The sequence below is a fragment of the Manacus vitellinus genome, unplaced genomic scaffold, assembly GCF_001715985.3.
Source record: "Manacus vitellinus isolate BGI_N305 unplaced genomic scaffold, ASM171598v3 scaffold_21_pilon, whole genome shotgun sequence".
Lineage (NCBI taxonomy): Eukaryota > Metazoa > Chordata > Aves > Passeriformes > Pipridae > Manacus > Manacus vitellinus.
Window position 1 is genome coordinate 1061131 of NW_021939546.1, and position 26838 is coordinate 1087968.

General features: G+C 34.7%; 1 protein-coding gene across 2 annotated transcripts in view; it reads left to right on the top strand.

The window, feature by feature from the left end:
- Window positions 1-302: 302 nt before the first annotated feature.
- Window positions 303-26838, top strand: part of HFM1 (helicase for meiosis 1) — a 33061-nt gene continuing 6525 nt past the window's right edge. Inside the window, exons 1-28 of one of the 2 annotated variants that reach the window (XM_018072351.2) lie at window positions 303-454; window positions 837-958; window positions 2414-2741; window positions 3474-3739; window positions 5258-5305; window positions 7001-7071; window positions 8086-8218; window positions 10498-10649; window positions 11005-11082; window positions 11226-11387; window positions 11829-12029; window positions 12112-12200; window positions 12857-12900; window positions 12992-13093; window positions 15084-15229; window positions 15626-15720; window positions 16509-16642; window positions 17539-17586; window positions 19663-19743; window positions 20374-20465; window positions 21303-21409; window positions 21498-21545; window positions 21746-21843; window positions 21931-22062; window positions 23680-23765; window positions 24745-24828; window positions 25845-26002; window positions 26712-26815. In XM_018072351.2, coding sequence (XP_017927840.1) covers window positions 384-454; window positions 837-958; window positions 2414-2741; window positions 3474-3739; window positions 5258-5305; window positions 7001-7071; window positions 8086-8218; window positions 10498-10649; window positions 11005-11082; window positions 11226-11387; window positions 11829-12029; window positions 12112-12200; window positions 12857-12900; window positions 12992-13093; window positions 15084-15229; window positions 15626-15720; window positions 16509-16642; window positions 17539-17586; window positions 19663-19743; window positions 20374-20465; window positions 21303-21409; window positions 21498-21545; window positions 21746-21843; window positions 21931-22062; window positions 23680-23765; window positions 24745-24828; window positions 25845-26002; window positions 26712-26815 — 3280 coding nt within the window. In that variant the 5' untranslated portion in view covers window positions 303-383. Of the gene's footprint in view, window positions 455-836; window positions 959-2413; window positions 2742-3473; window positions 3740-5257; window positions 5306-7000; window positions 7072-8085; window positions 8219-10497; window positions 10650-11004; window positions 11083-11225; window positions 11388-11828; window positions 12030-12111; window positions 12201-12856; window positions 12901-12991; window positions 13094-15083; window positions 15230-15625; window positions 15721-16508; window positions 16643-17538; window positions 17587-19662; window positions 19744-20373; window positions 20466-21302; window positions 21410-21497; window positions 21546-21745; window positions 21844-21930; window positions 22063-23679; window positions 23766-24744; window positions 24829-25844; window positions 26003-26711; window positions 26816-26838 lie in introns of those variants that run through there. The other variant, XM_018072350.2, reaches the window with a different exon arrangement.

Below are 26838 nucleotides of genomic sequence, written 5' to 3' on the forward strand. Positions count from 1 at the left end.
ATAGTCTGCAGTTGTATAAAAGAATATTAGCATTTTGCCTAGAAATTAAATACTTTAATATAAACTTTACCTTGATCTTCACTCCTACCCACTTTTCTCCTACAGACACATCGTAGTATTGTAAAGGTTGTTTAAAGTGCTGCCCTATGGAATTTTTTAGTCATAAGTAATAGGAACCATATTTTATCAGGACAGAGATTCTCTGTTTGAAGAAGAATTAAGGATGCAGGCAAAAGCTCTAAAAGAAAATAATTTAGAAAATACTGGCACTTAGAACTAATAAACTTCCTGTTGCTTTATACAGGTTCAATTCTTGTAATTCCAGTTTTACAGTTGCTTGTGCTGCCCTTTGCAAATTAAGAGACTTCACATTTGATCTAAAAATGTTCAACTCTGCAGACATGGTCTTTCCACTGGAAAATTTATTTTACGAAAGACCAGATATGAGACAAAGGTAAAGCTTTATTGTTAGACATGTATAACTGTTCTGCAAGATTTTCCACACTCTGAATCATTTTACAGTAGTATTCTTGTGACTCACTTTTTTGTCTACTGATAGAAACATGGGACTAGAAATTTCCAGATTCATGACCCATACTTTGAAATGTCTCCAAGCACATTGTATGATGCAGGTGTATCTTAGGGCTACAACAAATAGAGGCTAGCAGAAGTTTTGCCTCTTTAATTTTATGTGACTAAAAATCAAATGAATTGAAGAATAAGAATATTTTGTAGCAAGAGAAACAGTAGGTTATTTATAATTAGTGATTTTGAGCTAGATGTTGTGGAGGGTGCTTACAGAATGCTTTTACCTTACATTTGTGTGTTAAAAATAGGTATCTAGAAAATGAAGAGCCTAAGAATTGGTTTATTGCACCTGCTCCAGCTACTGCTGAAATTCCATCTGCAGAGGAGTTACAGAGGGAACTGGAAGAAAAGTCAGCCAACACTCATATGGGTAAAATATCATAGAACATAATCATGGAATCATTGGAAAGGTTGGAAAATATGTTTAAAGTGATCAAGTCCACCCATAACACAACACTGCAAAGTCCGACTAAACTGTAATATTTTACATTCATTTGAAATTACTTAACAAATAATATGTGACATATTTCCTCCTCTTTTGCTGTGAAATATGAACTGTTCTAGGTATGCAAGTATAGACATAGAATATATTTTAGTGGAGAATGATGGTGTTAGATGTATTTGGAGCGTTAACGGTCCTCTTTAGGCATGTACAGGCCACAGGTTTACTGTGCAGAAGTGGGCAAGGTCAGAAGTATAATCAAAATTTCAGTTACTCCACATTGTTTCACAAAGCACTGTAACACAGTGGGAAGGGCACAATGTTAACACATGGATCTGATGACCTGTCTCTCACCCAAGGTACAGAGTTTATATGAAACTAACTTTTTTCTTCCCTTTTGGGGCTTTTATCAAATTGCTGTTCAGGAGGCGAAATTTGAATCTGGTCGTTAATTGCTGTGAAGTGGCATATTCCTCCCATCTAGACACTCGGAATCACCTTAAGGAAATTTATTTTAAAGAATTTTGTTGCTTTCTCTCTGTCAACCAGATTTCTGCATTTCTTAGCTGCTGTGCTGATTATGATATTCTCTATTTAAGAATTATTTTAAAAGAGAAGGTGGTTTGTTTTATTTTCTACTTTCGACACAAGCAATTCCATCGAGAGCTACTTACTCAAATAAGCCTTCTGGTGTTTGTAGAATTAGAACTGTTGTGGTTCTATCACAAACAGGACATTATAATTTGAAATTTCCAGATGGATAACATTGAAATTAATAGACTGCAGAATAGAACTGTTTTGTTATCTTGTCAGGTTTAGTTGCTTATTTCTGCTCCTGCCTTTGCCTTCCTTTTGCGAACAGCAATGCTTGTTGATCTGGTCTGCCAGATCAGGACACTGATCCTACTGAGAACTAACCTTGCAAAATGTGATAATTAACCAAGAGGGTTGTGAGAGCAGCCTGTCACCAGCACTGGTACCAGTTCTGACTGTTGAGACTGCAGCGTTTATCTCACAGCTGTTTGTACCAGGAGCTTCAAACTTGGTCATTGTGTCATTTTTAAAGACCATCTTTATTCTGGGACAGGGTGAAGAGTTCTGTCCTACAAACTACTTTGTAGTTCTGAGGAACAGTTTTGCTCCTTTACTTTGTATAGGAAGCAAAGAAAGTCACCCTATTTTTATAACTTTTTAATTGACAACAAATACATTACATTCATTAACATAAGTCAAAATATACACTAAAGTTCTTGCAATAAGATAGAAATATCAGTTCATATAACATATGTAAATTTGGCTGATACTGTTTGGAAAATATTTGATTAAATGATTATGAATAAGAATATGAATATTAACAGAAATATGAATTTATTGTTTTTGTAGGAGGGAGAAAGCACCAGATGTTTATACAACAATGTAACAGTAACACTGAAAAAGTAGGAGACAAATCATCAGCACCTGTTCCTTTTGGCATAGCCTCTGAAAAAGAAGTGCTACAATTAAGTCTAGGAGAAAGAGAGAAAATTAGTTTTCAGCATGAAAGTCTGAAAATAGTTTCATCATTTCTCTCTTCCGATGAAGATAAATCTAAAAGAGGAATAGAGTTTTCTCAGCAACCTGGTGCAAATTTTTCACAAAATAAAGTGTTAAGTAATTTTCCGGAAAACAGTGACGATGATGATGAGAGTGTCCATTCAGTGTTAAGAAAAAGGTACATGTCTAGTCAACTCTGATAACTTATCACTGTCAGAATGGAATTATTATTTTAGATTAATCTGTTTAACACAAAGTTTTGAATCCTTCAGTTGAAGGTACTCTTTTCCAGGGCTCCAGGCACTAATTTTCTTCAGTATAAGGAAAAAAGATGTTTCTTTTTTTGCCAATATTTTAGTACTTTAATTAAATGTGACCTGACCTCAGCCTCTTTCATGAGAAAAGTAAGCATGAGATTTGTTGCTTAAGTTTTAAAGAAATAGTTAGATAACAAAGATTTTGCAAAATACTACTCAGAGTTCTTTATCTGCATGGTAACAAGCAAGAAGGCAACAATCACTTGTTTTTCAGAACAGTGGTCAGCCAGTCAGCAATAAATTCCTTGAGCAGTTCTCAATGTGATTTCAGTGCTGCTTGGGAGGAGAGGTTTCCTCAGAACCTGTATGTCTCTATTGGTTTTAATATGCAGAAATTCAAAGTTAATCTGCTGTTGGGAGTCAGAACCTAGCTGGACAGGCAGTTAATTCTTTCAAGTTCTTTCTGGAATGAAAATAAAGTTAAAATATATCTTGAAAGAGGTTTTTATGTCAGATCAAATAAAGTTAGATACAATTTTATTATTAGTGCATCTTACTAGTTCTGCTTCTAATACAAACATACATATTTTCAAAGTATTAGACTAACTGTGTAACATTACAACAAACTAATAAAAATTCTGGATCTTTTGCAGCTTATTTAAAAAGTCTGGTTATACATACAAAAATGCAGAATTTAAAGCTGGTTCTGTTGATGTGAAAGAAATTGATGCTTGCTTAAATACAAGTGAAAACGTGAAAGAAGTGAGAAAAGGAAGTTTATGGAAAAATAATCATCATGCTCCAATAACTAAAGACTCAGATTTTACTTTGCATAGGGTAAATAATGAGGACACTGTGTCTGAAAATGGAATTAAATTTCAATCATTTTCTAATGCTTCAGAGATTCTGGATATGACAGGTAATTATTTTTACTCTATTTTAAGAAAAATTGTCCATAGTCTGTCTTTGGTATATAACAATAATGGATATCTAAGATTGGAGGTAGAGTAAGAACATTTTCTCACCAGCTCAAGGTGAGATAATTGGCTGAAATTGGTAGAATGTATTGCAATTCTGTGGAACTTAATTGCATTGTTAATGTGAGCTGGCTCAACAATTTATGAAGAAGATTCACAGTTTCAGAAGTGCCAAGTCATGTAAACGTATTTGAAAATGTCACTTCACATCAGTCCTCTAAGCAATTTGGAAAAGAGCAGCCTCGTCCTTTCATGTGGTAAAGAGTCTCATCTTCATTTGAAACCAGATATTGAAAACGAAATGTTTGTTTGTGATGTAGCTCGTACTTGTATCTTTGTAGAAGTAGATGTTAAATAGGAGATATCCAGAAAATTAGGGGAAGTGCTTAGAATTCTGATGAAATGATAAATTATTGTTTTAGAAATAATTTTTGCTTTTTAATAGTTTTTAGCTAAGTGTGGTTTATTTCTAGATTTTAAACTTTTTGGGACAGGGACTCACTGCGTCTGTGGAACGTACCTTGTGTACCTGGCTAACTGCTTCAGAAATATGGAATAGAAAATTACTTCTAGCGGAAAAATGCAGGGCAGAGCTGTGGCTTAGGATGGGATTTGGAGATAGGCCAGGAATGGAAAGTATGATTCCTGTTTGATTGCCTTATTGAGCAATGGTACTTAAATTTGTGGATGAGGGGAGAGCAGTGGATGTCATTTACTTTGCCTTCAGCAGGGGTGTTCACAGAATCATAGAGTGTTTGAGAAACACCATCTTCCACAACATTCTTGTGTCCAAGTTAGGGCAGTAGCAGTGAATTGACCACTGCATGGGTCTGAAAATGTTTGGCCAGGCTCAGAGGATGGTGGTTACTGGGTCACACTGCCCATGTGCCTGCTACCTGTGCAGTACTGCAGGGGTCTCTCCTGGAGAAGGGGGCTGCCAGTGATCTCATGAAAACCAGCAGGGACAAATGCACAGTCCTGCTGCAGGGAAAGAGAAGAACCCCTAAGGTTCCCCTGGGATGGTTTGACTGGAGGCAGCTCTGTGGAAAAGTGCCTGGGGTCTGGTGAACAACTTGCTGAACATGAACGATCGGTGTGCCCCAGCACTAACAAAGGCCAGCAGCATCCTGGGCTTCCTTAGTGGGAACAAAGCCAGAAGGTTAAGGGAAGTAATTATCCCCTTCTACATGCTACACTATGTGCTGCGTGAAGTCTTGGGTCTCTGGTACATGCAAGACATCCTTAAACTGGAGTGAGTTCAGCACACTCCAGTGTGATGGTCCTTTCATTTGAAAGGATCTCCCTGTCCTATCCTGTCAGCTCCTTCTATATCACCTAGACCTTGTTGTAACCTTGGAACTCCTCACAGAACCCATAGCTTGAGGTCAGGAAAATATTTTTCATGGTTATTGGTTGAAAAAAGATCTGATTTTATAAATTTACTATTTCTATTTCTTTAGGAACTACAGAAAGAAAATTGGAAATTTTGAGGGCTGTTACAGAAATACGTATCCTTGTATTTACTCTTCTGATTTACTGATTTTATCACAATGCTTTACATTTACAAAACTGTAGTGTTTAATTTGTAGCCATTGGGTATTCGTGTATTACATTGTAATAGTTTCGATTTGTAACATGATGCTGGGAATCAAATGGTAAATAGGTGCTTATCCTTTGGACTTAAAAATATAGAATGACAATAAGGCAACTTACAGATCATTCATTCCTAAGAAAACTTATTAAAATTTAATCCTCAAAACTTTATTTTTAAAATGTAAAATTTTAATTTGCATAATATATATTTCACGCAAGATTTTATATGCAAACATGCATATACACAGATATCCCCATACACTTTAAAAAAAGGAAAAGTGAATTATTATTTAGGAAATAAATATTAGGAAAACTGAATCTTACTTTCTATCCTGTTTTCTCAGGAGAAAATTAACTTCATGTATTCTTTGTTGGTCTGTACTTACGTTGTAGTGTGCCTATGGTATATTTCCGTTCTTTATGCAGATTTTACCATAATTTTCCTCCTTCTTGGCCCTGTCTTGAACACATAACATGATTGACCATTCATCTGTATCTGTGAAACTTTTTTTTTTTTACGCTTTCTTTTCAATATTTTGTTTCTAGTAACCTGTGAAGTGGTAGGTTAAATATCAGGATTAGGAAGTGTCTAAATTTAGACATCTTAAATTCATGTTAGTAGCTTTAAAAAGTGTCCTAATTTTGAAAACGGGTAAGGACTCAGTTGTTCTGAATTGGCCAATCACAGATCATTAGTGCTCTACATTTTGAAAATAGTTCCCTTATTTAAAGAGAAAATTTAGATAATTTTTTTTTTTAAATCCCCATTTTCTCTAGTCTGATGTTACTTGCTTAACTTTACTCCTTTTAATGTTTAACTGCTTTTATTTCTTGCTTTACTGCTTTAGCTGTTCCTCTTTCTTTAGTTATTTAATGTAACATCAACCTGAGGCCCCAGCAGTTCACAGTTCTTGTTACTGTTGGTGTCATGTCTGGCTGTGTGTGCATCCTCAGCCTGACAAGATGGTCACAGTTGGTGTGCAAGTCCAGACAAGGATCAACTCATTTATGTGGATTTGTAACATAACAATACTCTCTTTTCATCTTATGCATGTTTTAGATAAGAATGTTGTTGTCTGAAGAACAAACGTTATTAGCGACTGAAAAGTATCTTTAAAACCACAATACTAAGTGATCATACATGAATTTCTTTGCTACTGTTATGACTGAACATTATGCTAGAATATTATGCTAATTAGTGTTATATTATAAATATCATGTGGCCATTGGCACCTTAAATAGGCTAAGAGCAGTGTTCTGCTTGCTCTTGTATCTGGTTTGTCCCTTGCAGTTTCACATTCCATAATAGTATGCTGTTCCACGAAGCCTGTGCCAGGGAGGAAGTTCTTGAGTATTGGTATAATCCTGAGGCCTCTCAAATAGGTCATGTTTTTTAAATTGAAGTGGAATATATGTCACACCAAGAATCTAAAAGAAGACTACTGAATCATTTAATAGGTTACTTTTAGATAACTTTTTACAAGCCTATGAAATATTGCTGTATATGTTTTAAGTTTTCATTTAAATTACAAGAAAGAGATGTATTTACAGTTCTAAAATAAATTTTATAATTTTTACTCAAATGTTTTAAATTCCTTAATGCCGTCAAGCAACCCAATTTAGAAGTATTTTTAAGGAGTTCCCATATTTTAACTATGCACAGTCTAAAGCTTTGGATGATGTAAGTATAGAACGGTAACTGTGTCTGCAAGTAGTACTTTGTAGATAAATATAAGTGATCAGGGTAAATTTTGTATTCATATAGCATTCATACTTCATTGATTTTTTTTTTTTTGAGCATTGGAGAACTGACAACGGTAAATGAAGAACACAGGTAATTCCTGCAACTGTTCAGCAGTACTCTCAGTGTCAGTCATTGCTACAGTTATATATAAATTGATTGCTGGGTGATTCCTGTTTGTCCATGTGAGCTCCTAGCAATCATAGAATACTTTTAGAGCATTAACAGCTAGAAGGAAAGGAAAAAAGAGTGAGAATAGTAGAATGCATGAGTTGGGAGGGAAGGAAGGAAGCCAGGAAGGCTGCACAGAGAATGCTCCAGGGAGGAAGGGTGGCTGAATGAGCAAGTGACACTGTGGAGACAGAAGGAAGGTAGAATCGACCTTATCAGAGGAAAATGAAGGAACCTGACATGGACATACCTGGCTTCTAAGATGGTAGAGGATAGAATGTGTGAGAAGGAAGCACAGTCATGCAAAATTTTGATTTGCGATTATTGAAAACTAAACATTCTGTTTAAATTATATATATTCCAATGTTGAAATTCTGAATGCAGATCAAATTACAGAAGGCAAACAAATTATATTTTGAATCTGAGCACAAAATACTTCTTTCTGATGAGCCCACGTTTGACTGCAAGTGGACATTGGCAGTGATTCTGTATTAATGCCATCTAATGCTACATAGTGGGGGGTTTGTTTGTCACAGTGGCAGACTTTATTACATAAAAGCTTAGGTGAACAGTATCTCATTTAAATTTCTGTGGCAGATGTGTAGCAAATGATGTTTCTTTTGCTGTAACTTCTCATCGAACACAAAAATTTTTAGAAGGCTACATATATCAACGTAATAATAATTTCCTTGTGTCATTTTCCCCTAGACAATGCTTTTGGGATGTATGAATAGATACTGTGGATAGCTGTGTTATATTTACTACTTTGCAATTCTTTCCCAGCTTTTATATACAGATAAGAACTTTGTGATTTGTGCTCCGACTGGCTCTGGAAAAACTGTAATGTTCGAGCTAGCTATTACCAGATTACTCATGGAAGCCCCACTGCCTTGGTTAAATATTAAAGTTGTTTACAGTAAGTTTTATGCAGCTTTAAACATTTTGGTGACAGCAGTAGAAACTGTCATTCTGTCAATGTAGAGATCTGGAGTGAATGCATTAAAAATATTGAAATTAAATATGTTAAGAATTTGTGACCTACCTGATTCTTTAAAAAGTTGTTTCCTTTTAGTGTTTATTTGTGATACTATTGAAACTATTATTAGTATTTAACAGCATTGTGTAATTGTAGTGTTCAGCATTACCTATACAAATAAAAATTAGAAAATCTTGTAAGCAGTTTGTCCTCCAAGAGGGCAAGGTATACACAAGAAGGGAAGAAGGAAGTAAAGGAAACTAAACCAAATTCTTAGTGCATGTTTCTGGCTCTGCCAGTATCTTTTGTATGCCTGTCTGTTGCTCTGAAGTGAGGATCAAATTTTCCAGTATTTGCTTACCAGATGAGGTTTCCTGCTAACTGCTAGTTTTTGTATAGTAGCTCAGAGGCAACAGAACTGTGGTCTGCATGACTTTAATTAATCTGTATACGAACTGATGAAAATTCTGGGAGATAGGCGCAACAATTAAACCTTTTTTCTTTCCTTCCTGGAGAACTGAGTTTGTATCATGTAAATCGGTTTTAATTGGTGGGTTTATCCCAGTTTTAATTAATTCATACAGTGATATGTTTGTCAGTCTTGCTATTAAAGGTTTCATCTTTTTATTTACAAAAGTTTCATCCTTTTTTTCTCTAACTGCATTGTGTTCAACTTCTCACATTAAAGCAACACTAGCTTTAGAGTTTACTGTGTATTGTAAACTGATCTTTATAAACAGGCATGTTCCAGCTTCTCTGTCAGCAGGTGGAGGTTGAGCCTATCGGTGTAGGGTGATAGGTTCTAATTGCCTTGGTAGAATTGATAGATGTTGGCTAGTTGGAACTTTTGGTAAGGAAGCAGTTACCTGCTAGTGGAATTAGACCTGCTGACCTTTCCAGGTTCGATGATGATGGAGAAGGAGATGTGTCCGTTTTCTGACTGTTGGAACGGAGGTGGCAATGAGATTATGTACTACTGGAGTGAGCACTGGTGCCTGGTTCCTCAGGGGCCCCATGTATGTGAATTGGCTTACAGTAGTACTGTCAGTTAGAGTTGTTTCACAGTAGCTTTAACATGGGAAGGATTGGTGACCAAAGTTCCAGAAGCAATCACTAGCTTCTCACATTTTTGCATTGCAAAAGATGATTAGCTTTGCAATTTTGTGAGTTACTTGCTGGTAGCTCAGTCAGATTTCCGGAGCTAATTATTGCTCCTGCTTTATAAGCCACTGATACTCTTATGAGATTTTATACCTCTTTCTGAAGCAGCAATTGGTTCTTTCAATCTCTTCATCTTAGGGATCACTTGTGAGCTAATATGGATAAGTCATTCATATTCATGGGGCTCTAGTTACCCTAGAATGTAATCACTGCAAGATCTCTTTTACTATGGCTGTTTTCAGATCATACACAGATCACTTCTTTAACTTAAATCACTGCATTTTCCATATAGATTACTCATCCAGTATAGACTTACATGTGTTGCTAATATCAGGCCTTGTTGGCAATTACACCTGATTTCTAGAAAAAAAAAGAATCTGCGAAAGTACAGTATGTATCCTCAGAAAAAAAAGTATGAAGAAATAGAGTGTTTTAGGAGTCTGTTCATGAGGACCAGCATGAGAACTGCTGCCTGCTGCATTAGCTGCTATCTGCTGTGTTAGCTACGTGGTATGACCCTGACTACACTTAACTGTACATTTGATTTAAATAGACTTTGATTTCTTCTGGTATTCTATCTCCTACTTTTGGATGGTTTCTCATTTATGACCCCTTTGCTTTCTGAATACAGATACAGAGTGCTCAATTCACGATCGGAAAAGGTTGGTATTTGTATGATCTTCCATTAGAAAAGATGTATCTCCTATGGTTTCTTGTGTCTGTGAGGAAACCTTTGATAGCTGAATGATGGTTTCCATGTGTTACTGCAAAAAAAAAATAAGGATTAAGAGACAGCATAAATAATCTTAATTAAAGGTTTCTGTTTGCTGATGAGAAGGACTGGGGCCCAAAGCTCAACATTGATTTGCCTACATGGAGTAGGATAATAAGGACAATAACACCAGTTACAAATTTTATGGTTCTGGAAGTGAAGCTGAAAATTAGGGAAAATAAATTCAAGAAGGCATCCTAAAAAAGTATGCTTTTGGCTTCTTTAGCAATACAATTGAAGATTTGGTTTTCCTGATGTAATTTTCATCATTTTGTGTTATTTTTAGTGGCTCCAATAAAAGCTTTATGCAGTCAGCGTTTTGAGGATTGGAAAGAAAAATTTGGACCTATTGGACTCACCTGCAAGGAGCTGACAGGAGATACACTGATGGATGATTTATTTGAAATACATCATGCTGATATTATTATCACTACACCGGTAGGTTTCAATCCCACTTCTTACAAGAACTCACAGAAAGCAGACATTAGCAACCTTCTAATTGTATGGTGCTAGGACAGACAGCTCCTTTTTTTGTATAGGTAGTAATTTTGCAGTCCTTATGCTTGCCTGCACACCGCTGTGTGTACTGTTAGTTCGTATGAGCAACAGGTAGTAATACAGTCATGTGCCAGATGAAACATACATTGCATCAGCTTTAATTTAACTGATTCTGTTTAAAGATTTGTTAAACTTTAGACATGTCTGCCTGGACTGTTGCTGTGGCCTATGTTGGCCTTTAAAACATCTTTCACCTTCTGTTGTTGTTTTGTTTTGTTGATTTTTTTTCTCCAAGGAAAAATGGGATAGCATGACTAGAAGATGGAGAGACAATTCTATAGTCCAGCTTGTACGACTGTTTCTCATTGATGAGGTAAGAAAGAGGATGGGGTTTTATGCACTGGTTTTGTATCTTTTGTCAAGATAGAAGGAAACTTAGAAAATACTAGATTTATTAGCACATGTGTAGATTGGTACTGGAGAAATACTTAGCAAGTCTTTTGAAATTCCTGCTAGGTTCACGTTATAAAAGATGAAAGCCGCGGCGCAACATTAGAAGTTGTGGTCAGTCGGATGAAGACTATTCAGTCTTCTCTTTGGCATCTGTTAGAGAAGCATGACACTATTCCTCCCTTGAGATTTGTAGCTGTTTCTGCAACATTACCAAACACTGAAGATGTAAGAGTTACCTTTGTATTTTGATCAATGGAGTTGTATTTTATAAAATTTATCTGGAATTGCAATTTCAGATTGATAACAAAATTTGTAATTTTGAAACTGTCAGCCAAAGACAGCTGTGAGGTTGATGCTATGTAACAAATTACCTCCAGCCATATGGAGCTATCAGCCAAGTATGGACATGCTTCAGTTTTAGATTTCTGTTTGTGATTTTTACTTCTTAAGTACAAATCACAACAGACTCGAGATCTCAGTCCAAGTTATATTGGTTCCATAGAAAGCAGAACCTCACCTGATTTTAGTGATAAAAGCAATGTCAAATATGTTAATAGTTTATATGTGACAAAAAAGCTAAGTTAATTATTCTGTGATGCTGTTAGAGCAGGAGCATGATTAAAAAAAGAAATTTATAATTTCTGTTCTGTGTCTTCTTTTTTAAAGATTGCAGAATGGCTTTCAGACAGCAAGATGCCTGCTGTATGTCTGAAAATAGATGAGGATCAACGACCAGTGAAGCTACGCAAAATTGTTCTTGGTTTTCCTTGCAGTGACAATCAGACAGAATTCAAATTTGACTTAACTCTTAACTACAAGATAGCTAGTATTATACAAACATACTCAGAGCAAAAACCAGCACTTGTGGTAGAGCAGCTTTTTTTATTGCATTTGAAATTCTTTCTTTCTTAAAAGTGTTGATTCAAAAAAAACCCTTTCTTGTTTATAGTTTTGTGCCACAAGAAAAGGAGTGCAGCAGGCTGCTTCTGTTTTTGCAAAAGATGCTAAATTTCTACTGAGTATAGAACAGAAACAAAGGTATTTTTCTATTTGGGTTGTTAATAAGTGTTTGTATATTTTAGTAAACCTGTGACTTCTGTGAGGAAAGCTGTTGAGTTAATACCATTTCTAGCAGAGGAGTGTGCAAAAAAATCTTCACAGTTGACATTCTTTTTGGTAAATTAGCACTCTTCTTGGGAAGTTTTATTTGCTGCTTAGATTTTTAGGGTACTTTTCACAAACATTAAGTTGTTTCTCAAAGCTGCTTTATAAACATAAAAACATTAATTCTTACAGACCTCTAAGGCATTGTGGTGCGAGCATTAAGCTTATGAATAGTTAAACTGGATGTGGTCTTACTAGTGTTTTAAGTCAAGCCATAAAATGTCTTTTTATTAAAGGTATCTGATAATACATACAGCTGTATTAATTATTATTTACTTTGAGGTTGCCTAATTATGGGAGCTGCAGAAGCTACCTCCTGATTTTGGACCTCAAACATGATCTTATTTGCCTTATGTGAACAACACATAAGGATTGTAGATTGTGACTTTGAAAGATGACTAGGCTGGAAAGGCTACAATAGCTGCCCCAGAGAGTCAGTCTGTTCCCTCTGTGAAGATGGGAAAGTTGATGGTTGAAAATACCCAAAGAATATATAGTTTTTAATATTATTTTTTATTTGTGTTGCATAGATTACAGAGGTTTGCAAATTCATTGAAAGACTCCAAACTGAGAGGTAAATATAACCTACTACTTCTCTGCTCTGTGAATGAATACTTGCTTGAGTAAACTTGGTTAAATGATGCATGTAATGATTTCATTGTCAGATCTTTTAATGTGTGGTGTGGCTTATCATCATGCGGGTATGGAGATCTCTGACAGAAAAGTAATTGAAGGGGCTTTTACTGCGGGAGACTTGCCAGTACTTTGTAAGTAAATTTAACTTTGAAAGTCAAAATGTCGTTTATATATCCTAAGAAGACTGCAGTTTTGAAGTGGTAATATTTTATGATTTTATAGTTTGTTAAACTTCTGGAATTTTTGAAATCCAGATAAAGGTGTTTTTGTGTTTCACGTACACCTTTACCCTCTGAGATTATATATGCACTGTTACTAAAGACCATAGAACTTCTTTTCACTGTGCATGGAGGTTATCCTCCCTCATATGTCCGTATAGGTCTGGCCATGCCCATTTCTTTTTCCTACCATTAAGTCATCCCGTTGGGGTGGAGCTCTGTGCTTGTATGTCTTTCCTCTGAGTTCACATGATGTTTTCTTTGGGTCTTTTGAAGCAGTGGCCTCCGAGAAGGTAATCTTGTATATTTATGCTTCTTAGATGGGCAGGATACTATTTTCAAACTCCCATGCAAGGTGTTGTGACTGATACAGAGATTCTTAAGAACTATGTTACATGAAATGAGAAGATATCTGAGACATAATTGTCGCATTTCATCCAGGCTTTCTTTTTCTGTAAACAAAAGATCCAGAGCCTATGGAGAATTGTCTGTGTAGTTCATGTACAACACTGAAAGATTCATGGATTTTTTTCTTTCCTGTTACAATGGTCATGACTTGCTATGAAAATGTAAGGTAGATACCCTTACTGTGATCTGGAAACCTTTCTAGTGTTGCAATGTCCATGGTAATAAAAGGCCCCTGCATCCCTGCAATCTACTGTGCTTTGGCTGCCTGGTGCACTGTGTGTGACTGTCAGCTGTGGTGCCATTTCTGAAATCTCAGGAGACTAATTCTATGATTGCTCTTTGCAAAAATGGCATTGAGACCCTGTGCCACAGCTGAGCACAATGTGAACATACATGTGGACTATCACATGACAAAGTTGCTCATTGGTACTTAAGTCCTTTGAAATTTGTAGTTTGTATGAATATTTCAGAATCATCTGAAATACTAGAATTACATTTCTATAACAGGGGAAATTGAAGGAGTATGGAGCATATTCCACTTCATAGCTCTGTGAGCATGATGGGAGGTAGGGTTTTAACACACCTTTCACAGCTACTGCAAAGGGAAAGAAATCTTTTGGTTTTGAAGTAGAATATCCCTGTACTCACAGTGTGTATGTGTGTATACATGTATATCTATATATACACACACACGTGGACTGAAGCTCTGATTGCACTGGTAAGTAATCTGTCTTTGCGGCTTTTTAAATTGGTTAAGTTCTTTTGTTTTGACAGATTTCCCATTTTGCATACTATCAAAATATGAAAACTCGTAAGTAATAATTTTAATTTTCATTTCAAAAAGAATTGGAAATTTCATTATTACTTTGTTGTCCTAGCAGACTAGTAATATCAGTTGGCTTTCTATGTTAAATTCTCACCATCCCATATATTCTTTAGAGAAAGTGAATCACAAACATGAGTGTGGGATAGTTTGCCACACACTTGACTGGTGTTTTCCATGTGAGAACGTGTGTTGGTAAAGAGCTGTGATAGTGTTGGTGGTGATTTTGGTTCAGTACTATGGATAAACAGTGCTAATGACTGATGACTTAAAATACATCTTAGAGATATTGACCACTACTAACCAAGATGAAGTAATGGCTGTATTCAAATATCTATACATGAAGAAATAGGAAATAATGTTTCTTCATTGTGTGTCTGTAATATTGAGGGTGGATTGGATTATGGATTATCTCCAAATGCAAAGGAATGTTTAAATAAAAGTATCTGGGATGTAAATTGGTAAAGAACTCGATAATAAATGATGCTGATGATCAGGTACCCAGAAATTGTTATGCAAGTACTTGTCTGTAATCTACATAAAATCCTTTGTGGTGCAGAATGCCCACTGATTCCACTAGAAACTAACAGCACAAATAAGTCACTTATTTGCTGCTTGTTGAGTGTCTGCCAGGACATTTCAATGGTGTTCATATACTTTGCTCTGATGTAGTTACTACCAGCACCTTAGCTATGGGAGTCAATCTACCTGCACACCTGGTGGTTATAAAATCCACAATGCACTATGTTGGAGGAGTGTTTCAAGAGTACAGTGAAACTGATATTCTGCAAATGATTGGGAGAGCTGGAAGGCCTCAGGTAGGTTAATGCTCTATGCATTGGTGCTGTCCATAGATTAGTAGAAACTATTCTCAACAAAGAAACAACAATGCCAATAATTTTACTGCAGCATTTGGGTTTTAAAGAGTTGTTATTGATACTTAAATTACTCCTGGGTAACTTCTTAATTGAGAAAGAAATCTATTTGCTTTTGTATGGTCCACCAAAAAGTGGAAAAAGATCTAAAGATTACATTTCAGTTACATGGTCAGTGGGGATTAGAGAAATAGTGGGAAGCTGGCAAACAATAACTATTTCAACCAGGATTTGAAGAAAACAGTTTTAATGGATTCAACAGATACGTGATACATATTCAAATGGATTTTTTTTTCTAAGAGCTATAGAGCAGCTTTTACTTGTAGTTTTATTTTTCAGTTTGACACTACAGCTACAGCAGTTATTATGACTCGTTTGAGCACAAGGCAGAGGTATATTCAGATGTTAAATGGTGCTGATATAATAGAGAGCAGGTAACTAAGTAATTTTTATAAGACTTTATAGATGGTAGCAAAGTTTCATAGTTTCCACAGAATGTGTTTTTTCAGGTGGGTTTTAGGGTGTTTATTTGGTCAATTTAGAAGAAATCAAGACAAATTTAAGGAAAATCAAATTAAGCTATTCAGGAGTTAACAGCCTCTGTTTTATCAACCAGAGCCATCTTTAGAACATTTTAAACTCAACCACAAAGACATAGTTGTATAAATTCCTGCTGGAAAACTGAAGAAAACGAAATAGTTCATATTGCAAAGACAAAAAGCAAGAATTGAACCCAGATCATGTCTCTGAATTTTTAGATAATAGAGTCTGGGAAGTACTCGACCTACAAGAATTCACTTGATTTTAACACATTATCAAGAGAAAGGAAAGTTAAGACATTAAAGAGTAAAATAGGAAATTTTTTGCGAGTAATTTTGTTAACATTTAATTTTCAAATATATACAGAATATCACCATCATGCTGTAACTTTTAAATGTTTGTAGCTTTGTTTTCTAAATAAATGTGAAACTTCACAGTTGACAGTTTATTTTTCCTTACTGGACATTATGCCATAATAAACAAATTACATTGTTGATTATTTACATTACCTTTACTGTTTTCTATTGATTTCACTGATTACAGTGATCAGTTGATGTAGTTTTGGAGGAGGGGTTTGTTTGGTTTTGTTTCTTCCCAAAAAATAGTTTTAGCACTTTTTGTATTACTAATGGGTAATTTTGTATTGCTAATGGGTACTTAACTCCTGTTTTTTTTGCATTAGCTTGCACAGGCATCTTGTTGAGCACTTAAATGCAGAAATAGTGCTACACACTGTCACAGATGTCACTGTAGCTTTGGAGTGGATACGATCAACCTTCTTGTACATTAGAGCCTTAAAAAATCCAACTCATTATGGTTTGTTTTTATTTTTTTAAATGTATCTAAATTATCATGCTAGGATGTGTTAGATCCATATTATTTGTTTCTGTCATTTTCTGACTGTTATTTCATAACAAGATGAAAACAAGATGTACAATATGACCTGTAATATTTTGTTGCTTTGACATAAGTAGTGGGAGTTTTATCATGGTATAACATTTAAAAACCATGAAGGAGCCATTTACAGCTTCATAGTGTATTTCTTTTGCTCTTAATACACTGGACCATATATTTATGCTGTATCAAGCCATAATGTATTTTTCAGTGCTGAATATGTAATCTGCTGCTAAGAAAAAAAGAAAGTCTAATATTTCATAGTTTTTCTAGAATGAAACTTCAGTAGTATTAATTCCAATTTCTTCAGTTTGTCTTGTCCAGAACATCATCTTGGTCCCCATGCCTGACCATATCTTTGTTCCTGCCCACTTGCTCTACAGCTGATTTTGAAGTCATTGGACACTTGCTGGAGACAATTTTTTATAAGGATTTATAGCTGGGGCTGGAACATAGTACATCTACTACTTGAATGGATGTTACAATTTAGGTGGCTTTCTATGTTTTTAAATGGGAAAACTGTACCTGGGAAGTTGCTACTGACATTTCTGCAACTTCTGGGACTCTGATATTTTACATCGGGGAATATCTGCAGCTTTTACCTTTGCACATCTGTTCCAAAAGCTACTCACTGCTACTTAGATAGTTCCACTCTCTAAGGCTTCTGACTTGTTAGCAGTGCAATAACTACACCTTTTTTATTTTGGGGTATTTATCTGGCTCCCAAAATTCAGCAAATCAGTTTTGATGGCTGATGATATTGAGGAGGAAGTGTATAATTGCATCAGGTTAAAACACCTTTTGTCTTTTCCATGAAGGTTTTTCACCTGGATTGGATAAAATTGGAATTGAAGCAAAATTACAAGGTAAGTGTAAAATTTTCAGCTTTTTTTCAGTAAAATGTTATGTTTTAGAGCAGATTTTCTCATTATATATATATATCTCCATTAATTTCAATAGATCCATTTGCAAAACAAATGTAATTTACTATGTTTTGTTATTTATTTTATTAAATTATTAGTACTTTTGAAAGACTATAAGTGCATTTTGTTTTTCTTGTATATGGGAAAATAATTAAATGCTTTTACCTATCTCGTCTTCATATACGTGCTCAGAAATATGGAGCAGAGCACTTTAATTTTGATTGCTTGTCATTCTTCCTAATTTTCCTTTGATTGATCTCATTTACTTTCATTAATTTCTATTGCCATACTTTCAAGAAAGTCCTTTTTAGAAATTGTCGTCTTCCCTTCATCATAAATTTAACTTTGAAAACAAAGCACATAAAACATAAACATCTTTACCTTGTTCAGACACAGTTTAAAATTGCATGATTTTAAAAGGCTTTTTTTGCTAAGACTTGAATAAAATCCAGTTATTGACTTTTTCTTAATACTGCATTTCAGCTATTTACAATTCCATTAGAAAACATACAGCTGACTAAATAGTTTGGACTATTTAGCTGACTAAATAGTTTGGAAATCAGTGCCTCTCATCTTAAATATAGAAATAGCATACAACTCTCTTTGAGTGGTTTGGTTTCGGTTTGGTTTTAATTTAATTAAGTTTTCTGGTAGATCAAAAATGAGTATATTAATAAAAGACTACTTGCTGTCAAGCTCTGCAAATCTACAAGTACAGTTTTCTATCATTGGTGAAAGTCCTTGTGTCCATCGTAGTTCTGTACATTTGTATACTGACCCATTTGGAACTTAAGTATGTGGAAGAGGGTCTGGTACATGAAAACATGGACAGATACACAACCAGAAATTTGTAGAGCTTGTACTTGGACTCCACTTCCATATTTATTACATTTTACACAACTGTGTAGGAAAAATTTGTGATTGATGTTGGGCTTGGTGGAAGGATGCCAAGGCTTTTTATTGTTTAGGGATTCCAAAGGCCCATCCTCAGGAACACAGCGTAAGTGCTACTGCTTGAAGTCTCCAAATAGGAGAGACATTGACTGTGACTTGCAGAGAGCTAAAATAGAAGCACTTATCAGTAGAAAAAGTTACCTTGTTCATATGCTTGTTCAGTAGTTTTCTATCTTTTTTCCCGTCTTTTAGATCAGGACTTTTCTATTTTTGGCATGTAGGTTGAAAGGAATAGAGGTAATGAAGCATGTTACTACCTAAATAAGCCTTCATGGGAGAAGGCATGGTATGAAACCACCTCTACAGTTAGTGCTAGCGTAGAAAAATTCACTTTAAAATGCTTTTTCAGTGTGGATTGTATTTTCTTGAAGTGTGTTTTGATCTTAAAAACAACCTCTTTTTAAAGTTCTTACAGAAACTAGCTCCTCTTCCCTGCACACATGAAGTATTTGGTAGTAATGTATATAGTTACTTGTTTTCATACATTTCATGTGTAATGTGAATGATTTCTGGTTGCTATAGGAACCATCACCTTGAGTGCTTTTCTAACTGACTTAAATTCTGAACATTGCCTTGGTCTTGAAAAGAGAAAACTAAACCACTTTGGTCATACTTATGCAGATACCTGACACAGTAGGTTCAGTGAACTAAATACAAATGCACCTGATACAGTATGAAAATATCTGATGAAAGATTAATAAATACTTGTGGATATTTGAAATCTGAACTGTTTAAGTGTTAACTCTCCAGCAGAAATCTTTTGTATAAATGCTGTGGGCTCTCCGGTCTGTCATTCAGAATTGAATATGGCAACCTACATTCCAGCATCATTTCTTTTCCTTTGCTACTTTTGCTTTGCTGAAAAAGAGTCGGGTTGTCCCGTGAGTTTCCCCAGGCAGAAGTTAACCACCAACTTTAATAGAAGCAGAATCATATTCTAAAATCTTTTCTTGAGTTCAGTGGAATTACTTGGGTATACATTCATAGCAATTTGATGATGTTTCTGATTTGTACGTAGTTTTTCTGCAGGTACTAAAAATACAGATGTTTTCAAATTTTTGACAGAACTGTGTCTGAAGAACTTAAATGATTTATCATCTTTTGATTTGATCAGGATGGATGAAGCAAATAATTTCAAACCAACAGGTAACACTTCTTTTAAATAACTACTTTTCAGAAGTGATGTTGAGATAGTAGTGAACTACAAAGGGTCACAACATTTCTTGTGACCCATTAATTGGAGTACACAAATGTAGTAGAGAGCAGAATCTGAGAGATTGTTTGACTAGAATGTATGAACAGGTTTCTTTAACAAGTCATGGAAGTTCTATCCATGGATCAATATTAAGAGAACGATTTTTTTCTTGTTGTTGCTGAAATTTTTTTGCAGATTAGGAGAAAATTGCAGAACATTTTGACAGGATAATTGAATGTGTCACAGTGCAGTGAAGGACAGGTTTTATCAATATCTTCTTGTGTCTGCAGTCCTCTGCTAGAGGTGGTTGGCTTCTCAGCAACCACAGTTCACTGCCTGGCATGTTAGTGTTAATTAATCTCCACTGGAGAAAACTAACTGGCACATGGTTCTTTCTGCCACTCCATGATCGGGTCAGTAATGCCCCTGAGACACTGGGGGCAATAACATACTGAGTTGGTGGTGAACCTCACAGAGGCCTGTAATAAGAAAATTAATTTAATTTTGTGACTTAAAAAACCTCCAACTCACTAAAATAAACTTGGCATATTTATTTTCTAAGGTGTATTCTTCTTTTACAGAAACTGGAAGATTAATGGCGTGGTATTATATTGCATTTGATACAGTGAAGCAATTTTTCACAATTAAGGGAACTGAGACTTTAAATGAATTGGTAATTTATCTTTTTAAAGAAAATTTACATATGTTCAATTGATTATAAACAGAATCTAAGATAAGAAGCAGAAGGTTTTATTTTAAAGAGCTCAGTCTTTGTTTATGTAAAGTTTTAGAGAATGCATCTAATTAAATTCTGTATGGGGTATTTTTGAGGCCTTGTACGTTGAGATCTTTTGATTTCCAACTCTTTCTCCCCTCGCTAAACTTTCTTATGAAGATGAGAGAGAAAGCTGCTGAAGCTGTTCTGTTTACGTATTAAACATTGTACTGTTTTGTGGTTTAGTAGTATTTTTGTTGCAAAAACCAACTGCATCAAGAGCAGATTTTAGTTTTAAAGGAATTGGCTTTCTATTTTAAGCAGCTTTCCTCTGTCGGATAACAGGTTGTTTTTGCTACTGTTAAGTCACAAAAGATTTTGTTTTCAAGCAAATACTATTGTAGAACAGATTTGCCATGAAAAAATGGAATGCTTCTTTTCTTGTGGCTATGTTTTGTTCTTAAAGTATGAAGAAAGTAAAATGAAATACATAACAGATGGGAAAAGCTGGGGGTTTTTGCCTTGTATGTGATAAAGTGTTAGCAGTGTGGTTAATTTTAGATAACTTCAGGTGAAATAGTAATCTAAAAGCTGAAAGAAAATTTTCCCTTTTTGTTATATAATAGCCTTATAGGGAAATGAATGAAAGTTGGTCAGTATTAGAAAGAACTTTTCATGTTCCTAGTGTTGAGACAATAAAATTTTTTAAGTGTTTTTTTAAAAAACAGAAGTTGGAAGAAGTGATAGAAAAAATGGCACATAAAAACAATTAATAAAAAACTCTAATTGCTACAGATTACAATGATCTCCAACTGCACAGAATTCCTGGATGTCAAGTTAAGAACAAATGAAAAGAAAATACTGAACACTTTGAATAAAGACAAGGACAAAATAACTATCAGGTACAAAAAAAATTCATTGAAGAATGAAAGTACGTTTTTAGCAATAAATCAAATGAATTATAGAAAATATGTATGTTTTCATGCATAGGTTTCCAATGGAGGGGAAGATAAAAACAAGAGAAATGAAAATAAACTGGTAAATATTATACTGTGCTGTTATTTTTTATTGAAAAACTGTCATTTTATGGCTGTTGAAGTCCCTGCTAAAATCTGTCATTTTACAGAGGACCAGATCTTCCATTTCATTTTTTCTATTTTGTGTTTCCTTTTTTTTTTAAAATGTTATTGTACTTTGTTTACAGTATGGAGTATATGTAAAAAAAATTCTTTTTCCAGTCTCATTCAGGCTCAGCTGGGATGTATTCCAGTTCAAGACTTTACTTTGACACAAGATACTGGCAGAATATTTAGAAATGGCTTAAGAGTTACTAGATGTATGGTAAAATTTAATCCTTTTTTTGGTTCAAATACAAATAAGCTACATTTTATTTGATTAATATAAGTCAATCTTATTTTTACAGGGTTATCTGACTTTCTGGCATCATCTAAGAACAACTTTTCTGCTTTATTAAACTCTTTGATTTTAGCAAAGTGTTTCAGGTGCAGACTTTGGGAAAATTCACTTCACGTGTCTAAACAATTGGAAAAAATTGGTAGGTACTAGACAGAAATTATAAAAGTGTAATCTGATAGAGAATCAAACCTCCTAATTAGCCTGCTGGTTTCTGTGGTGTCTGCTTACATAATAAAATTAGTCTCGTAATTACTCATTTGCCACAGTTGAGTACCACAGTTGTCAGAATAATCTGTCATAACAAAAATGAACTGTTTAGTAATTTCCTTCAGGGTTTCAAAGTATTTCAGAATTGTTCATATTTCTTAATGTTCATCTCAGTGTCTTAGGCATATTCCACATCCGTGTGATTGCATGTCTCTGACTAGGCTATGCCTTCCTTTCCAAACAGCTGTCACTGTAGTTCCTCTTACTTATATGCATGAAAGCCCTTTAATTCGCATTGACATGGATAAGAATCCTGAAATAGAAATAAATTTATTGTGCATGAGGTTCTTACACACATGATGATCAAAAGTTTCTAATGATCTGCTTCCTATCGCTGTATCCTGTTATTGGATGAAATTCCAGCTGGAAGTACCGGCTTGTCATAATTATTTGAAAAGGAGTTCAGAAATTTTTGAGTCCTCTGCGTTACAAAAATGTAGTCATACTTGTTTGAGGTAGTCGTATAGCTTCCTGCTTTGAAGTCTGGTCTTATCATACCTTCATGCTTTCAGAATTCACTGCAGCCTTCTCTGTATTTCTTCTTTAAAGACACACACGCTCTGTACCGAACAGCACAGTACAGAGATCTGCAAATTTCAGAATGGCTAATCCAGAAAATCCATATGGTCCAGTACGTTACAGCCTTGCCAGCTCAAGTGCAGAAGCTGTAGTGCTTCATTCACGTGGATTCAAAGCAGGGGACAAGGCTTGTTAGCTTGTGCACTGCACGGTATGGTGTGCTGGGAACACATTTCCACTACTCCACACCCGTGCCAATGGCAACACAGTCATCTGAGGGATCTGCCTCGTGTTCAGCCTTTCTAGGGAGTTAGGATAAGTGGAGTAAATAGGGCACTTGCAGTGTAGACAAATCCTTCCTGTACACTATATTCAGTAGAATAAAGTCATGTTTAGTTTTTTAATAATTTTCCTTTTTTTTGTACATTTTTCTTATGCTGTCATATCTCTTGCAGCATATTCTGCAAAGACTCCTAGAAGATTCTAATAAATGCATTTTTTCAGTGACTTTCGTTATTATTTTGCTCAGAAATGTTTTGATTCTTATGATTTTCACATAGTTAAATAATTCTTTGGATAGGGAAAAAAATTCTGACACAAAGAATAGGGTGTAACGTGCTTTTTTTCAGCATATAATATGCAGAACACATTTCTTGATTCTTGTAGAAATTGATCTAAAATTTGGTTTACCAAGGAAAACGTAACTAAAAATTGTCACTATTGAAATACTGAATATTTTCATGTTTGATTTGTATTGCATTTCTTTTTCTCCTTACAAGTGGAGAAATTAAATAATACAAAAATATTTAATCAGCTGCAAAAAAATGTAGTGATTTGCTGGGCAGAAAGCTGGGTCAAATGTAATATAAAATTATTTATGCTTTGATTATACCTGCTATAGTGCAGTTTTTCAGAATAATTTGAGGTTATTGATTGTCCTTTAACAGCATAAAACTTAAATTTTTCACAGGTGTGTCACTGTCAAATGCTATGGTAAATGCTGGGCTGACGTCATTTAAAAAAATTGAAGACATAAACGCAAGGGAACTTGAACTGGTAATTTATTATTTTGTATACAGATAAATATGATAAGGAAAAGATCGAGTATTAATACTGTTACCAGTAAAAACAGTATGATTAATATATATCTGCTGTATGATCATAGCAAAATTTAGGGGTTTAGTTGGTTATTTGTTTTTACTAGTGAATTTTTAAAAAGTCTGTAACTACTGCCGTTTGTCCTTGAAAATGTGTATGATGTTTTGTTGCAGTAAATTTAATGTGAATGATTTCACTGATTTGGCTGAGTTTGGAAAGCAGTTGCTTAAATATGTAGAATTTCATCATTAACATAATTCAAAAGAAAGGACAATATGCATTTCCCTTTGGGGAGTGTTAGAAAAAATATAAAAGGAAATATATACAGTTTCTCTTAATGTATCTTAGTTATGAGAATCCCCAATTTCCATTATTGCTAGTTTGAGATGGTGATAGAGTAAAACTCTTCTGAATCATCTATAAAGCACTTTCTATTTTAGGGAAGTTAGATTTTACCCCAGGGCATGTTCTTTGGTTCTTGGCTTCTTTTCTGAGGAAACTTATTCCAGTGTTTTGGAAGATATGACAGACTTCTGAGGGAAACCAGTGTTACTTGTTTTTTTTTATTTTGACTTGAGGAATTTGATTTCTTGTTTCTGCCCCTTTTGTGGTTTTTCCTGTCATTTTTTTTGTTTTAGTTGAAGCTAGGGCAACATAGAAGAGTCATCTCATATAAAACTTGAGTAGTTGGGTTTTGAGGTCATTGTCTAGTTCATTGGCTGTTACCTGAACAGAAGCAGTAGCAACATGAAAAAGTACTGGAATTTTCTTTTGGTAATATTGCTATTCTGTGCATCCCTGACAGTAGAGAACCAGGAGTGATAAGGGCTTTTGTTGCTAGCATAATTACTCAGGTGACTTGGATTCCTTGGATTTACATTTCTCTTGGCATCTCTAATCAGCTGAATATATCAGAAATTAAATTTAATCTTTGCAGATTTTAAACAGACATCCTCCTTTTGGAAACCAGATAAAAGAGTCTGTTTTGCACCTTCCAAAATATGAACTTGATATTGAACAGGTAAATGCTTTTCTATCTATTGTATGTTTTTTATGCTGGTATTATTAAATGAAAGAGCAAATACTGACCTAAAGAAATTTTGAGTCTTCGCTGATAGAAGATTACACAATATTGTGACCTCCTTCCAACTTAGTATGTATAATGAAACTCTTAAACGTTGAATGAGAGCCTTGGAATAGACATTCCCTGTAATATATTGGCCCCTCTCTCTCTCATTAATAAAATTTTATGTTACAGATGCAAACCAGTATATCCACATTTTAGCTTTATATGTCAGCCTGAGAGGTCTCTTCTATCTTGAATATAAACAAACCCTAGAGACAGAAAAACATCCAAATAAAACTTACCGAAGAGGCATTAACTCGTATTTATTTTCTACATCACAGTTAGGAATATAGAGAAACAGTAAATTATTACATTTACCTAGTTGGTGCCCTTTCAAAGGAAGGATACAATTCCACATGTAATCAGGAGCTTCGAGGTTCTGATATGCATTTTATCTTTAAATGGGTCACATAGCCACTCTGCCTTTCTGAAATGCAACATTTGAAAAACAACCTTAAAGTTGATACAAATGAAGACATCTTTGAAGTTAAAAACTCAATAGATATATGAAATACTATTGTTATAACAATCAGTTCTAGTTAAGTTTTTCATTTGCCATAATACTAGATGAATAGTTTGATTCTCAGAACAAAGATTTAACAATTATAAATATCTTATTGAGGAATGTTGGGATGCCAAAATATAACTTATATATAACGAGTTTTCTTCTTGCATATTTCTCTTTGCATTTGTCTTTTATTCTCAATACTTAATCAAATTTAGGATATTCAGCTATGGGCAAGTTAGAACTGTATAATAGTGTCTCAGAACAACAAAAAAAAATTGTACCACAAATTCAAATTGCTTGAATTGAGCTTTTGTACTTGTGTCAACAGCTAGAAATTTATGGGAGGGTATATATTTTACTTTGCATATTTTAGCAGTTATGTCTTCTATATCATTTTCCCTAGCTTCCAAAATACAGCGATACATTGGCTGAAATCTTGGTAACCGTCAAATTAACAAACTATGAGCAGCTACAGACAAAGAGAACAGCGACAGACTTTCACTATGTTACACTGGTCATAGGAGATGCTGACAACCAAGTCATTTTTAATCAGAAAATTATGTATGTATGATTAGGAGTTTTTGCCTCACATCTTTTTAGGGTGTTGGCTTTTGATCTGTTCTGTGACTTGCAGTTTTTGCAGTACTTCCTACTGATGCCTAATAGTGCAAAATTACTGTTTATTCTACAGCATTTCCTAGTCATTGTTGTCATTTAAAATGCTGCACAAGATTCAGAGACCCCAAAAACATGTCAGTGTGCTTGTCAGTGCAGAGAGTATGTGTAAATATCTGTACAACATTGATGTCATGTTATGGAAGTCATAATAATTTTTCCATAAATATAAAACAAGCAAAATACCTATTAAAAAGCTATATTCATCAGTTCTTACTTACTGCTGTTAGCTGTATTTCTTTAATTATATTTTTTAATTGTTTTTCCCTCAAAGATGGAATTAAATTCTCCAGTTGGCTAAGAGACGCTTGGAGCAAATGGGAAAAGAGAAACAAAATCTTTTTCAACTGCCTGACCTTCATGAGAATTGTGACCATAGTCTGGCACTTTTGGCACAACTTAAGCTGATCTGCAGGATCCCAGCTCTCTTATTGCCATAAATCATATATTATTGGAAGGTTATTCTTAGGCCACTTATCAAGCAAACCCAAAGAACTAAGGCCAAATACAGACTCTTTCACCTGTTACAGATACTGTAGTTTACAGTCTTGCTTTCATTGTCTGTGTCTAACAAAACTTTACTGATGCCTTACAGGGATTCTGTGCTACTGAAAAATGGAAATTGGACAAAGAAAATTGAAGTGAAAAGAGCTTTTAAATCAGAAGACATTAGTATAAATTTAATTAGTTCTGATTATGGTAGGTTGTGGTATGCTTTGAAT